This window comes from Gavialis gangeticus, unplaced genomic scaffold, assembly GCF_001723915.1.
Source record: "Gavialis gangeticus isolate Ggan-Ray unplaced genomic scaffold, GavGan_comp1, whole genome shotgun sequence".
Lineage (NCBI taxonomy): Eukaryota > Metazoa > Chordata > Crocodylia > Gavialidae > Gavialis > Gavialis gangeticus.
In genome coordinates, this window is record NW_017729025.1 from 89,947,027 (window position 1) to 89,962,281 (window position 15,255).

The 15,255-nt window shown below is 44.9% G+C and overlaps 1 protein-coding gene across 6 annotated transcripts in view; it reads right to left on the minus strand.

Annotated features, from left to right (window-relative positions):
* Positions 1 to 5,342: 5,342 nt before the first annotated feature.
* Positions 5,343 to 15,255, minus strand: part of PCNX1 (pecanex homolog 1 (Drosophila)) — a 159,472-nt gene continuing 149,559 nt past the window's right edge. For all 6 annotated transcript variants that reach the window (XM_019519142.1, XM_019519141.1, XM_019519138.1 and 3 more), the window contains one exon: positions 5,343 to 10,177. In XM_019519142.1, coding sequence (XP_019374687.1) covers positions 10,037 to 10,177 — 141 coding nt within the window. In that variant the 3' untranslated portion in view covers positions 5,343 to 10,036. The remainder of the gene's footprint in view (positions 10,178 to 15,255) is intronic.

Below are 15,255 nucleotides of genomic sequence, written 5' to 3' on the forward strand. Positions count from 1 at the left end.
CCTGCCTGCCCAGAAGCAGCAGGGGGCACAACTCCATGATGCTGCTGCCAGGCAGCCAGGGAGCATGTGGCCAGCACAAGGCTTGGGGGGGGGGGGCAGGAGGTGGGGAAGCCCTGAGCCCACAGAGGGCAGCCCACATCTGCCCCTGCCCTGGATACTAATCTGGGGGCATATGCCCCCCCAGGGGAGTGCACGCAGTAGCAGGGAGCTGCCCTCCTCTGCACCCCCTAAACAATCTGCCTGTGGTTCTGTCCTGCTCCCCACCCTGTCCCTGGGGCCCCATGCAATGCCCTGGCTGGCCAACGGCCCCAACCCCGCTCTTCCTTACCATGGGGGCCTCAATCTGCCCCTCCCACCCATGCCTCCCATTGACTTACCTGCAGGGAGGTGCTCTCTACACTGCCAAGCTCTTTCCTAGTCACATGCATGTGTGTGGGTGTATGCATGCATGTGGTACCTCCTGTGTCCCACTCCTGGCAGCCCCAAGCAGCATCTTGCAGGCTGGGATGCTGCCAACCCACAAGGGAAAACCCAGATCCCTGCACAACGCAACAAATCCCATCCCGGGACTGCCCTGTCCAATTAGGGATGGGTGGTCACCCCACTCTGATCTCAGGCAGGGGGAGGCATTGCCTTTCACTCTCAGCTGCCCTTTCCCCATGTCCTGAGCAAGTACACCAAGCTCAAGCACAGGCAGGGTCCAGTGTTGGTTCCTCCTTCCTCTTTGACGGCTCCCAGCTTCAGTGCTTGACCTCTTTGGCAAGAAAGGAAAGGCCCCAGAAATGCCCTGGTCTCAACTCAGCAAGCTAGACAGGCTCTCTCCATAGCAGAAATTTCTGCAAGGAGCAGCTCATGAGTGATATGACATGCCCTCTTCCTGTGGCAAAAGCTTCCCATGTCTATCCAGAAGGCACAGACAAGGGACTGCTTGAAGCCAGAGTCCAGTTTGTAACTGCTAGAGGTAACGGTGGAGGTGGTATGTAACCATAGGCTAGGTTGAGGGCTATGGCAGGTAGGATTAGGGTTGAAGAAGGGGAGGGAAATGAGAGGAGGGGATGTGCTTCTGAGCACAGAGGGGAACGGACGGGATACTGAGAGTGCTGGGGCCCAGGATTCTTACCTGATTCAGGGACTTAAAAAATCCCTGGCTGCTGACCACATGGAGTAATCTGCCTGCCCTGCCCCAGATGGGAGGTGAGATGAGGCTGTGAGCAGAGCGCAGCCACCTCTGCAGCACCCGTTACTGCTCCACGGCCCCCTTTACAAAATCCTGGAACCGCCTGTGAACCTTCTCCTACATGTTGTTTAATTGGCAGCGGCTCTTGGCTGTTCAGTCAAAAGCTAGTGCCAGTTCCACAGTAGCTGTGAAAAGGTTAAAACTATAGCTGCTGAAGAGCAAAATCCACCCCCACCCCTCATGTTGTACAGGAGGGAAAGAGGGAAAAGCAGCAGTGACAGCCACTTGACTGTGTCCTCTATGCTCTTACTCTGGGCAGAAAAAACAGCTTAGGACATGCATCCCAATTCTGAAGGGGAAATGTTGGGAAAAAGGCAGGTGTGGTACATGAGTAAATAAATACAGTCCTTGTATTTTCAGGGTTATTTTAATGTGATCCTCCCAAAAGAGGGGAAATTGGCCAGAGGAAATTGCCTGTTGGAAGGGCTGTGCCTTTTTAAAGTTACAAACAAATGGTGCCTTATTGGTTGTAAGCTTACTTCAGAACAGCCTTTATAAAAACAATTGAAATCAGACCTGAGGCCATTGGGTAGCATGGTTAGGGAAACTATGCAGAAAGCTGAACTGCTGCAACTTTCCTCCTACTCCAGACTAAGGTCTTGACATCCATCTGCAGCCACAAATTAAGGCTGTATTTGAAGAATTTCCCCAGATCTGTTCTACCTTATTAGCTGCATCAAACTATTGGAAGCCTCCATCCAGTTAATGCCCAACAATGTGCAAAAATGAAGTTTATTTCCTACCTATGGGGACCTTTTTACCATCTTGCACCATCTACACTTTTCCCAGAGCCTGACAAAGGGACTTTGATCCCAAAAGCTTGCAGAAAAGGACAATTTTCTTGCCATTTTCCAGTTGGTCTAATAAAAGGTATCATTTTGGAACCAAGAGTTCTACTTTTTTGCATGTCTTTTTGTCTCAGACCAACACAGCTACCAAGTACAACCCTGAACTTTTAGTAGTGAACTTTTAGGTACCAAAGATGAGGCTTTATGGAAGCTTCCCAGTGATCTGGAGTTGGACAGAAGGAAAAAATAATTTTTTTGAATAAGGAGGGAGGAGGGTTGCCTTAGCTACAGCACCAACTGAGGTCAGAGTTGAAACCATGAGCTGCTGTGACCCACCCAAACAGAGGGAACACCTGCAAGGTAAAGATGAGCTGGAACCAAGGACATTGCAAGCAGAGTGTTTGTCAGATGATCTTGTTTTTAGTACTTCTCAAGTAATCAAGCAGCTCCACCATCTGCAGTGGTCAGAGCATAACCCCCACACAATGAGCTCACTATGCCTTTGGAAAGTGCAAAGCCTTCCTGCTTGCTTACACCTACCAGATGACTCTTGAACAAGAGTTGTACTGTGATCCATACTGCTTGATCATGGAGCAGGATTCCAGGAAGGGGCTTGCTTATGCAACAAGAAGGGAAGGAGGGACAGAAGCATCCATGGAGGTGATCCCTTAACCTTTCCCACACCTTTCAGTATGTGGCTATTTTCCCAAATCTTCCCTGAACCCTCTCCAGATTTTCAACACTGTTGAATTATAACTATTGCCCCAGTGCCAAATACCAAGGCAGTATATCAACCAACATCCTTTTACTGGTTGTTCCTACTCACGTATCCAACAACTGCACTGTCAACCAGGGCCCCAAAAGATCCTTTGAAGGCTGCTCAGTACAAGTACCATTAGGTGCATAAACATATACGCGTTTCACAAGATGAACCCAGAGATTTCAAATAGCAATTTATAGTGTCAAAAACACCCTGACCTGCAGTGGCCTTTCTGGTTCCTTTGAAAGTGAAGAATTGCTCTATTGTTATTTCATAGTCAAGAACCAAGTGCAGGCTAAGAGTTGGCATGTTCACAAGAGATGCCTTGAATCTAACAAGGTTGAAAACCATGGTATTAAACCTTTGTTCCCCAGTATTGCACCAGGAGCTCATGCTTAACTGATTATCTAACATAATGCCCATCTTTTCTGAGTCACTGTTTCCCAGGATACAGACCCTTTCTTCTGATTCTGTATGTATAGCCTGCATTTGGCTGTATCGAAGCAGACAATGCTTGCTTATGTCTAATTTACCCAGTGCTCCAGCACAACACCTTGATGACCTGTCTTCATTCTTTACAACACCCCAAATCCATGTAAATCTGCAAACTATCAATTCTGGGCCACCGATAAAAACCTTGGGCCAAGAAAAAACAAACAAAAACAAAATAAAAAAAAACAAACCAGTCCCTGCAGTTCCCCACTAAAAATATACCAGTGTGATGATACTTCCCTGCTTGTAGTTACAGTGAGACCAATTAACCATTAAGCCATTCAGTGTATACTGTGTCAATACTGCACTGGGCAATCCAACACTTTATGAAAGTTATTACAGCAGTATTAACTTTAATTAAGTTGGAATCTCACATAAAAACATCCTGAACCATAAGCAATAAACTCATGCTGATTGACATTAATGATGTTGTCTACCCTGATCAATCAAACCCTCCCTTAGCCACTCCATTTGGTCAGAGATTGCTATCAATTGACAGGCCTATGTTAACCTGGTCACCCCACTCAGCTGCACCTGCGTGATGCAACAGCTGCCCCGTGGGTGCCAAGCAGGGGTGGGGGTGATCCCTGCTGCTCTGCACTGCATGGGGGGCTCTGCCACAAGCTCTCAGAGGCGCTGGATCGCCGCCGCTACAGCCAGTGAATGCAGGGCTTTTTTTTTTTTTTGGCACTGGGAGGCTGGGGCCAGGCGGAGGATAGGGCCGGGCAGGGCAGCCATGGGGGCTTTTCCCATGGCTTCCCCCACCTGGGGAGAGGCAGGCACAGCCAGAAGAGCTGTGGGAGAACCTGCAGCCACCTGGCTGTGCCTGCCACTCCCTGGCTGATCTGAATCTCCCCAAATCGATTCGGAGGCTTTGGATTTGATTCAGACCGTTTAATGGGTCTCCTGATTTGATTCGGAGATTTGGCCGCCAAAATCTGGCCGAATCTCCTCCAAATCAAATCAAGGACCAAAGCTTCGCACAGCCTTAATCTTCACCAATTAAGATCAAGCTTAGGCACCTCTAATCAAAGGGCTTCCATGCTTGCTGTGACAAAAATTTTTACCCTTCAGGGGATGGTATAAATCCCAAATATAACACCAGGGTGTTGGGGTAAAGGGTTTTGGAGTTCCACTTCTCTCTCCCTTTTGGGGTCTACTTTGGCTAATAGTTGCAAAGTTTGGTATTAACATACATATGTCCAAAAATTACAGTGATCAATAGGATTTAAAGTTAAACACTATAAACAGAACCAGCATGTATTCTAAGGCTATATAAACAGATGTCATCTCTGAAGTGGGATCAGCAGTGCTGGGATGTGTCAGCACTGCTGATCTGCTTCAGTGGCATCTACAGACTCATTGGGCCCTTTTGTCCCATAGGGATGAACCTCTGCTACTCCCAGGGATTCAGGAACCTGATCCTGTGGGACAACAGCCCTGGATGCGGTGCCCTGACTCAGGGCATGTGTTTGCAAACAGGGGAACCCTTCTGGGGGTTCTTCTGCTTGCAGACATGCCCCGAGTCAGGACGCAGGAGTTAGATACATGTACCATAGAGCTCCCCTGCAGGGGCCTGGTATGGGTGCTGCAGGAATCCCTTGCAGGGGGATTCCCATAGTACACAATAAGCAAAACAACATCCTTCCATTTAAGGTGTCATAAGCTGTGACCATCTTTGGTCAGGGCAACATTTTTGGGTTCTTGGAGTGCAACAAGGGGCTTAGATATCTGCTTACTTGCAACTTGTCCCCCCATAACTTTTTTTTTTTTTTTTTACAGCTACACAAGGGTGATGTCTACTTGCACCTTAAGGTCTCCTTCCATACAGCCTGTATTAAGGAGCAGCAGCAGTTGGGGAAACTTGACTAACAAATACTTAATATTTTGAAGTTCTCAGCTGTCACGAGTTATAGTGCATAAGAGAAATGGAGAGGAGAGTCCTTCATAAAAGGGAACAGGAGTGATGTACTAAGGTGCAACTTCAAGAATAGTGCTTCTTAGTCACTTGTGAGATTGGCACACTGTGGGAGGGGAAGTGAAGAACTCAATAAATGACAATAGCACAAGTGGAAAAAAATTTATTTTTCAGTGTTTCTTCACTGTCAATACTGTCCTTTTGATGCAACATGTTGCAAAAAAATCTTAGCTTTTTCCATTTTACACAGCTACAATATTTACAGGCTGTTTCCAATAACACGCGCAGACACATACACACTCACAGACACACGCAAGTACATATATCCCTATCCCTGGCAAGATATCCATATGCTGGTAGAGGCAATGTATACTTCCTGTAGCCCAGTGAAAACCCATCCTGTGATTCTTGCAGTTTACGCTTTATTCCCCTCTCCCTCTATGTCCCAATCAGCAGCATATTGGTAGGCCTACTTAGGGTCCTTTTGGAATAAGTTTATATACTCAGTTTAAATGATCTCAGTCTATCAGGTCCCGGGCTGAATCAATGTCCTGGGGGGTTATATATTCCAAAACTGTACAAAATAGAAATCATTAGCTTTGTTGGTATTCAAAGGTTTGTGACTATGAGTGACGTATGCCTGTCTGCTCTCAGATTCTTTTGGAGCAGCCATCTTGGATCACCTTTTTGGAAATATGCATAATGCTGGATTGAAACAAACCATGTACACCATCTTCCATCCAGGTTTTATGTACCCACTGTTTTACTAAGGCACATCTTAATTATCACTACAAGTTCTTATCCTGTCCAGCTTCACTGAGTGAAATGCATTAGGTTATCAAATTGCTGAGTAATGCTGGACAACAAGGAAAGAGTAGAAGCCTATATAATAGGTATAAAATCCCCTTAATAAAATTAAGTACATAATTCCTGTGGTGGTTTAACCCAATGTTCAATAAGGTACTTGCATATTTTGAAGGATTACATTATTCACTGTAATAAATCCAAGTTGTTCCACTGTTTTGTGGATGAAGAGTCCTTGAAATTAAGAATGTTCTTTAGAAATAGTTTTTCTGTATTGACACTCCTGGGTCACCAGGTCTTATACAGGTGGCATCAAGGAAATGTTTCGCAGTTTGATTAGGTAGTATTTCCCCCACCCTCAAGAGGTGAAACTTTTAGGACATGTGCCACAAAATACCAAGAGTATGGATGCCATACCATACCTCATTTCAGCTCATGATTCACCCAAGCTCTGTCCTAAGAGTTCACTGCTTCTCAAAGGGGAAGCAAGACAGCATGGGAGGGCTGACAAACTGCAAAGCCAATATGAAAATTGAATGAAGGTCTATAAGTGCTAAGTATCCCACTGGATTGGATATAGAATCACAAAGAAATACAACAGCTTCTTTAAAAAAAACGAACAACCTGTCTTCCCCTAACCTTACTGTGAAAACCTTTGGTATTTATCGCATCCTAAGAGATATCCCAGTTTCATCACTCTGCAACGTTGCAGATACCAGAAGTGACACAATTTCAGGTATCATCACTGGTATCTCATATCCATTCTGGAATGTCTTTAGTAAAAAAGGAAGCACCAAAAGGTTTAACAGCTGGGAGTGGGAGGGGGGGAAGGGATATACAAGTTAAACAAATTGTGTTTTGCTTCTGAATGCTCCCATCACCTGCTTAGTGGGACATTCAGCACAGTTCTGTACTTGCATATTTGCAAGTCAACAGTAAGCTTTTATGCATGTATCCATAGATACCACCTTTAGAGAAACCTCCTTACAAAAACAAGGTAGATTAGAATCCACCTGGAGGATAAAAACCTAGTCTTAACTGGAATGTGAGTACAACAGAATGCTAGCAGCATACAATGCTCCCAGAGTGTAAAGAAAGCACACTTCTATGAGGCTGAAGGTCCCATTATGGGCTGAAGACATTTCAGCATTCTCTTCTGAAGTCTTGGCCAATTTTATGGAAACCACCTGGAAAACATTTACCCGTGCCACTTCCAACAGAAGATTCTTCTGCATCAAGATCAAATCCCAGTTCATTATACCAGCATGGAATCAAAACAGAACATTCTCCACTTAAATGCTTTTTGGAACATGGACAGACCTAACAGGTTAAGAGATAGAATTAATATTAGATGGGTTTCATCTCCTCTCTCTCAGTGAAAGGGATAGAGCCTGTAAATTTGTACAGACTAACAGTGAAATGTAACTTTCAGAGTTTAAGGATTCTCTATCCAAGTAACTGGCATAAGGAATGGTAAGCAGAATTTCCAAAATCTTCCAAAATCTCACAGAAGAGTGAAATGGCAATTAGCCAACCTTCTACTGAGCACTCCTGGGACAGGTGAATATTTTAGTCTTCTAAAGCCTTAATCCAACTCTGGCCAAGAAATATTTATATAGTATTTTATGCATCCTCAAGCCTCTCTCTCATGATGTTCACTACCAATGACAGCAGAATTAGAAAAAAAGGCTGCACATCAAATCCAGCTCTAATGTATTTGAAGCGTTGCTTCCATTAGGCTCTGGTATTTTAAAATGACATCTATGTACTTGCTTCACTATTTAAATTATTTGATTATCTGGAGGTTTTGGAAGAACAAAGAGTTCTTATAAGTGACATATCTAACCTGTGGCCTGTTTCTAGAGAGGTTGCTTATTCCTCATAACCTCTGTGAAACAACATTCTAAGTCATAAAGAAAATGCATTTTGTAGCTAACCAGAAGGGGAGGGACATAGAGGCTAGGCCATTTATGTAGCTTCAGCACAAAGCAAACACATTTTCTTCAGTCTTGACAGCAAAAACTACCAATGGAGTTACCTACTGAAATTATGTTTTCAGATGGGTAAGAGATGAGTTTAATTACACTGTAATGTGCCCAAGTGATAAGCTATTTGGAAAAGCAAAAAATATTTCCAAGGTGGTACACCAAGAATTGTGTGTTGATGCTAAGATCAAATGTGACTGCATATGCAGAAACTGCACAATATGCAACTGTAAAGCGCACAGTACTTAGTACAGGCTTTGCATAGTGTACAATGTAAGCAGAACCCTCATACAAAGCACTGTGAACAGTAATCATTATTAACTGGACACCAGGCATGGGAAGGGGGGCTTTCACGGTTCCAAAAAATATGGTGACTTGGGTCATCATTTCAGTAATTCTTTGCAGTAGGCAATTGCTTTCCATATTTCCCACATCCCATATAACTTCACTATTGCAAGTATGTATGTAGTGGAACTAGACTTCACTGTTGGCAGAGAATCTAATGCAACATATGCCCGACAACCGGCTATAAAAGTCTCTCCAGTTACGTTACTTAGGAAGAAGTAGAGGTGATCTGGAAGAGAAAGATGGCTGCTCCCAAAAGCTAGGACTGTGTGAAGAGCCCTATGTAATTACAGATCAGAAACAGGAAACAATCACGACATGTAAATTTCTCTCATGGATTAAGAGAAGCGCGTCATAGGAGCTGCAAGTTAAATAAACTGCAGTTCTCCCCTCACACTCCAGGATAAACTCGAGTTACTTGTTTCCCTGAATATACACATTTAAAAAACACAATAAAACCTAGGATATGCAACACATGAATAATTCAACTTCACAGTTATAAATACTCAAATTACACTTACATAGAATATATAATCACAGAAAATAAAATTCAAGTCATAGAAAAGAATGAAGACTATAGGGGAATAAAAGGCGAAATGGTAAAAGTGATATAACAGTTCAGGGCTGTGCCTCCTATATAAGCTCGTTAAAAAAAAGAAAAGTCAAGTTAGTTAACTGAACTGAATGTGGAAACTTTCAAGATCCCACAAAGTAGTTGTGGAGCATGGATCCCTACCTCCCTCGGAAAGGCAAGTGTCTCTTCCAGAGATGAGCCATTGAGATAATTTAGCTAGCTCTGGGTACAGAAGATGTACAATAGCCAAGGCTGTGTAAAGGAAGGAGTAGGATTCAACAAAGTACATTGGGGTCCACTTTAAAGCTGGATATGTTGTACAAAGCGGATATACCACCACCAAAATAGCATCTATATAGTACAGGGATACTTGGGTGCATTACTAGATATTTGGTATTTTTCCATTTATTGTGAAAAGGATGCAACAAATGCACTTGTACGAATTACAGACTATTAAACCAAACAGAACCCCTGGCACAGCCCTTACCATCAACACATATATGGAGAGGGAGGGGATTAATCCCAAAGGCAATTTAAATAATGGTACTTTATTTATATATATAAATAAATGTTCTGAGCAATCTCAGGTTTTTTGTTCTTAGTGCATCGCTGTAAAAAAATTAGTGCAGTTCTCTCATTAATGTTTTTAGCTCACAAGGAATAAGAATCTATACATCTGTTCAGTCTCTTCTTGTCATACATAAAACCTCTCTACTGCTTTACACCAAACTGAAGGTTTGTATGCTACTCCATTTCTTTAAAATAAGGTGAACAGACTCTACATACTGACAAAATATGGTAATTTTTTGGCAAAACAATTAGAAAAACGAGGTGCTCCAATTGTAGAATGGAAGTTTGCCGATTTAAAGCATTATGCAATGCATAAAACAAATTTTAAAAACAAAAGATATGTCTCAAATCTAGCCTTCATGCAAGTGTTTCCTCAGCAGCTAATAACTTAAAGAAACCTGTTACGCTTGTGTATTTAGGGGGAAGGGACTTTTACAAGCCCTTTCTGTTTTTAAGTCATTTCCTACAACTGGACCGAAGTGTTGTGTCCTGGGAGCCTCTTCTCCTGACCCGTCCTCTTTTCTGACTCCTTGGAGAAGGGGAAGCTTAATTGTCAGTGTGACTCACACTTCGGCCCCAAGTTCGAGGACTCCAGTTTCAACCACAGCAACATACTTATCTTCAATCTGGACGAGCAGGATGGTTTTGTCTATGTGGGACCTACTACCTGGATCTCTGCTGCAAGGCACCCAGCGGTGAATCACCTGGAGAGGTAACCACAACCAAATAAAAAGGTCAGTCCCACACAGATGGCTGCCATTGAGCAGTGGCGAATCATGAACCTGTTGCATAGCAATATACAGGCACCAGCAAAGAATGCTATTCAACCCAGTCACATTTTTCAATGCCAGCATAGTCCAAAAGAAGGTACATTCTTTTGCAAACCTTGCTAGACCTGCTGCAATCTCTTTTAAAGTCTGTAAAGAACAGTTGTAAATAGCCTAAGCCACTTGAGAAACAAATATTACTTTGTATACACAAGCCAAGCTAAGAATGGTTTATTTTGGGATAAGGGGTACACAAAAAACATGAGTTGCTTATTTTCCTGTATTCCACCTAAATTTAGCTGTTTTCTTTTTTCTTCTAACTAAAACGTTCAACTTCTCTAGATACAAATGCAAAGATAGTCTGCAGGTTACATTTTATTGTACTTGTATATCTGTGCATCTTTAGCAGGAAGGAGAAAGGGTTTCCTCTGCCATTCACCAAAATGAGGTGTTTACAGAAGACTAATGGCTTTTAAAAAAACATTCAATTTAAATATTTAAACTCCTAATTGTAAAGAAAAACTGGACTTGGATTTGAATTTCAGCAGGGAGGAGCTGGATTAACCCAAACCTGAACACATGTAGCAAAGTTAGCAAATAACCAAGGAAAAATATACACGTGGGGGATGTTGGCTATAATTACACTCCCATTGCAATGGAAAAGATTCCCAAATTATCTTGATGCACTGAAGTGTACACCTGCAGTTTCAGTTGAGAAGTATGAAATACTGCACCCTCCCAATCCCAAGTGACTTTCTGAAATAAAGTTTCTTTCCTGAAGCTAGAATTGATAACCATTCCTTTAAATCAACTGCTAATGCAACTGCTTACAATGAGAAGATGCCACAGAAAGGGAAAGGATTTCAAATACACTGTCATTAACTGCCTGGGAAGCTTTCAGAAAGCACATGTTTTGATTTCTTCAGAGACATGTGCTTTTTGTAGCTGCCTTGCATACTTTTCCATAAAAAGGGTATTATACTATATTCAGTAGAAAACAGAAGCACATTTAAGAAAAATGTGAATTATATGCAATGGTGAGAAATTCAAGGCCAAGTGGGAAATATCACCTTTAATTAACATCAGCTCTTGCTGAGCATATCTACTTTGACAGCCAATGTGCAGAACTCCTCAGAAAAGCTCAAAACAACTTCCTACAGTTTTTGGAAACACTACTAGTGAGCCAATCATAACCCACACACAAAGCTTCAAGCTGTGGGACATCTATCCCATACCCCTTCTAAATCTTTTCCTTATGCCCATTCTTTATTCTTATGTCTCCCCTCCTTCTGGAAGTAACAGCTGGTATGGCACCGTGAGCACTGCGCATGGTTATTTTTAGGCACTACATCGCTGTAGCAGTGCACTACAAAATGGGGGAGCGTGTTGCTACAGCAACGTAGCTGTGGTGTCACGGGTTTTGTCCACATAGCATCACATGCCATGGCGATGTAGCGTCACATGTAGATGTGCCTGCAATGGGTCATGCTTGTTGGTGGCTGCATGGCACCAGGAGCCATACTCTTGCAGATGAACTGTGTGTTGGGAGAGCAGAGATGATGCTCCGACTGGCGAGCTGCTTCGTAAGCCTACATTCCAGTATGCACACGTCTCCTCTGCCTGCTTGAATGATGGACTACAACAACAGGAACAGAAAGGAAATGCAATGGTTTTATTAACAAAAGCCTGTTTACACTGGCAGCTGAAATGGAATACCCTCCTCTCAGGTGAAGGAACATTACTTTCAACAGGGCTGTCCAACTTCTAAAGTGGCAAGAGGCTGGATGCCATGGGCACCCCCTAGTCCCAATGCACTTTTCATAGGCAGGCACGCTTCTACCCTGTTGCACTGTATAAGTGGGGATTCCTCTACCACACTGCACCAGGTGCATGGGGCAAAGCAGCCCCCAACAAATGGCGCACACCTTCAGCTCTCTGCAGGCTCTCTTGGCACCACTATGGTCATACACCACCACCCTACCCCACCCCCTGGGGCTGCATCAGGCAATGAAAGCTAGGGGAGCCCTAAGATGTCAGCTGCTGCTGCAGCTGGAGTAGCAGTAGCAACAACAGCTTGGTGACTGCATGTTGCCACCTTGCAGGCTACCAGTGGGACAGCCCCACCTCAGAAAATAGCTGCTTACAGTATGGTCACAAAAGCAAGCAGCGTGCTCAAATTCATTGAACAACTAAAATCCACTCAAACTTATTCTAACCTTCAAGCCCTCTTTTTAACCTTCCTCTATCCCCTTAACATCAAAACAGTACATGTTGCTATCCTCTGACTAGCAAGGCAAGCTAGTGCATTTCTGAAACAGTTGCCAAGCAACACTGGCCAATGAACAGTGTGCATGCTGAATTAGGCAATCAAATTGACATGCAACATCTCTGTTAGATAGTTTTTTACCGGAACAGCTAGTGGAACAAATGGTAAAATGGCACTCTCTAAATCTTAATGCTTGCTTACATCTGCATTCTACTAACAGACCTTGCATAGGAGCCTACAGCTTTCATTTAAACATATGGGAATGTTTAGGGTAGATGGCTAAAAGCAAGAGGGATGGGGGTTGGGACAATAGCAGGGTTCCCTCTAAGCTGTGCGATGTGCATGGCCATGCGGGCGCGCTCATGCTGTGCTGCCAGGCATGCCATGCAACTTAGAGGGAACGCTGGGCAGTAGTACTCAACATTTGGGCCCCATGTGTTGGGATTGGGCCCTGGGGCCTTGTGGCATCTTGACGTGCCAGGATCAGGTCCCATGCACCCAATCTAGCATGCAGGGCCATTGCCTGCAGAGCCTCCCACAGACCTGCGGGGAGCCCCACAGGCCAGATGACACAGGCCACGGATGTGGCCCATGAGACAGAGTAAACACCTCTGGTCTTAGGAGTTTGTTTCATTTCATTTTAATACTCTACCTAAGGTGTAAATAACCTTTTTGGCTGGAACGCTGAAAAAACTGCAATGTCTATCCTGTAAGACACCGGATGGCATGCCAGAAACACAAAACCAGAGTGGGGGAGGTATGTGGCAGGACGCGCTGCATTTTAATATAGTTAATCATAAATGCTGCTTTTTATTTATTTATTTATTTTTTTATAGTAAATACCTGGTTTTCTAAAAATTCTAAACCTGGTGACCATAAATAAAGCTTTATATACTACCTTTGTCGTTAAGCATGCTGTGATATGAGAGAGAGAGAGAGAGAGAGAGAGAGAACACACCAGACACACACATACACCCAGAACCACACGTGAGCAAACACAGAAAGCCAGACATGCACGCAGCTGGGCTACTGGGCTGCAGGACAAAGTCCAACCCGATGATGACCTGGGCCTGTGCTTCCCCCTGAAGCTGGCTTCTGGGCTGCAGCACGGCCTGCCAAGGCCCTGGCCTGGAGCCTGCCTGTGAGCCAGCAACAGAGGCAGCACTGGGGGGGGCGATGGTCTCCCGAAAATTCTCCTTAGCCACCCTGTAGCCACCCCTCCCAGCACAGCTTCCACCTGCCAACCCTGCACAGCTAAGCCCGCAAAGGTGCAGCACTCCTGGGTGACGGGTGGGCAGGCAGTGGCGGCCTGGGCAGTCCTGCAAGGGTGGCTATGGGGGGACTAAGGTGAATTTTTGGGAGCCATAGCCCTCTTCTCCACCCCCAATGGGCTCCAGAGCCCCAGCTGGGCTTTGTGCCAGCAGCTTCTGTGTGCACCCCTTGAGCAGACAGTGGGGGAGGGGCCTGAGGCACTGCAACCCTGTCTCTTCCACTGCTGTCCACCTGGAGGCATGCATGCACTACCCCAGCCCCTCCCTCACCCTGTGCCCCAAGGCACACATTGCAGTTGCCACCAGCACGGAGCTGATGCCAGGGCTCTGGAGCACCAGCTCTGCGCTCATGGCAATTGCATGTGCACCCCAGAGAGGATGGTGGGGGAGGGGCCTGGGGTTGCACTGCCTCAGGCCTCTCCACCGCCATCTGCCCAAGGGACGCGCATAGCAGTCACTGACACAAAGCCTGGCTGGGACTCTGAAGCCCACAAGGGCAGCACTTGTGGGAGCTTGCGGGGCCTATGGCCACCCCAAAATTCATCTTAGTCTGCCCCATAGCCACTCCTCCAGCACCACCATCACGTACCTGCCCTGCACAGATGAGCCTGGCTGCAGTGCAGCGCCTTCCCCCAGCCCCACCACTGGGAAGAGGCTGGCGCCACCCCTGCAGCTGGCCCAGGCTCTGGGTAACTGCTGCCAGCCATGGAGCTTGGGATGCTCTCAGCAGGGCTTGCAGCCTCCCAGCCATCTGCTGGGAGCAGCCTGGGCTCCATGGCTAGCAGCAGCTACCCAGAGTCCAGACCAGCGGTGGCATGCCAAGCAAAATGGCCTTGTGCGCCATGCTAACTGGCACGCGCACTGGGGGTTGCCGATCCCTGCTTTACTTCCTTTTGTAAGCTATTTTCTCTCTTATTGGAATACCACCTCTCCTCAGGAAAATGTGCAATGCTAGCAAAAAACAACAAAGTGTATGTATGCTCCAACAGCATAGCAAGATTATCAGCTGCAAGCTGAATACAGTTCTGGTGACTTGTTAGTACAGACATGGCCTTAGTCATTTTGTTATCTGAACAGCTAGAGCATGAGCATAAGAGACAAGAGCAGTGATTAGAATAGGGTCCTCAATATCAGAATGCTCAGTTAAGTTCAATTTCTTAATGCTCCTACATGACCTACAGCAAGTTGCAATTTCTATCCCCTTCTATTCCTCCCTTCTCTTGAAGAACACAGACAGAACAGGGATCAACTTAACCACCTTTTAAAGCACTTCAAGATCCCTTGCTAGAAAACGTTGTAAGCATAAAGTACAGTATAGCTGCATATTTGGCTACCAATTCCAATAATGTGTTTGGCAAGGCAATTTCTGATAAATGTCAATGCCCAACACCCCCACCAAAACAAGTAAAAAAAAAAAAAAAAAAAAAAAAATTAAAAGGACCTTTAAACTTTTTGGGGATTATTGTTTTTTTGGTCCC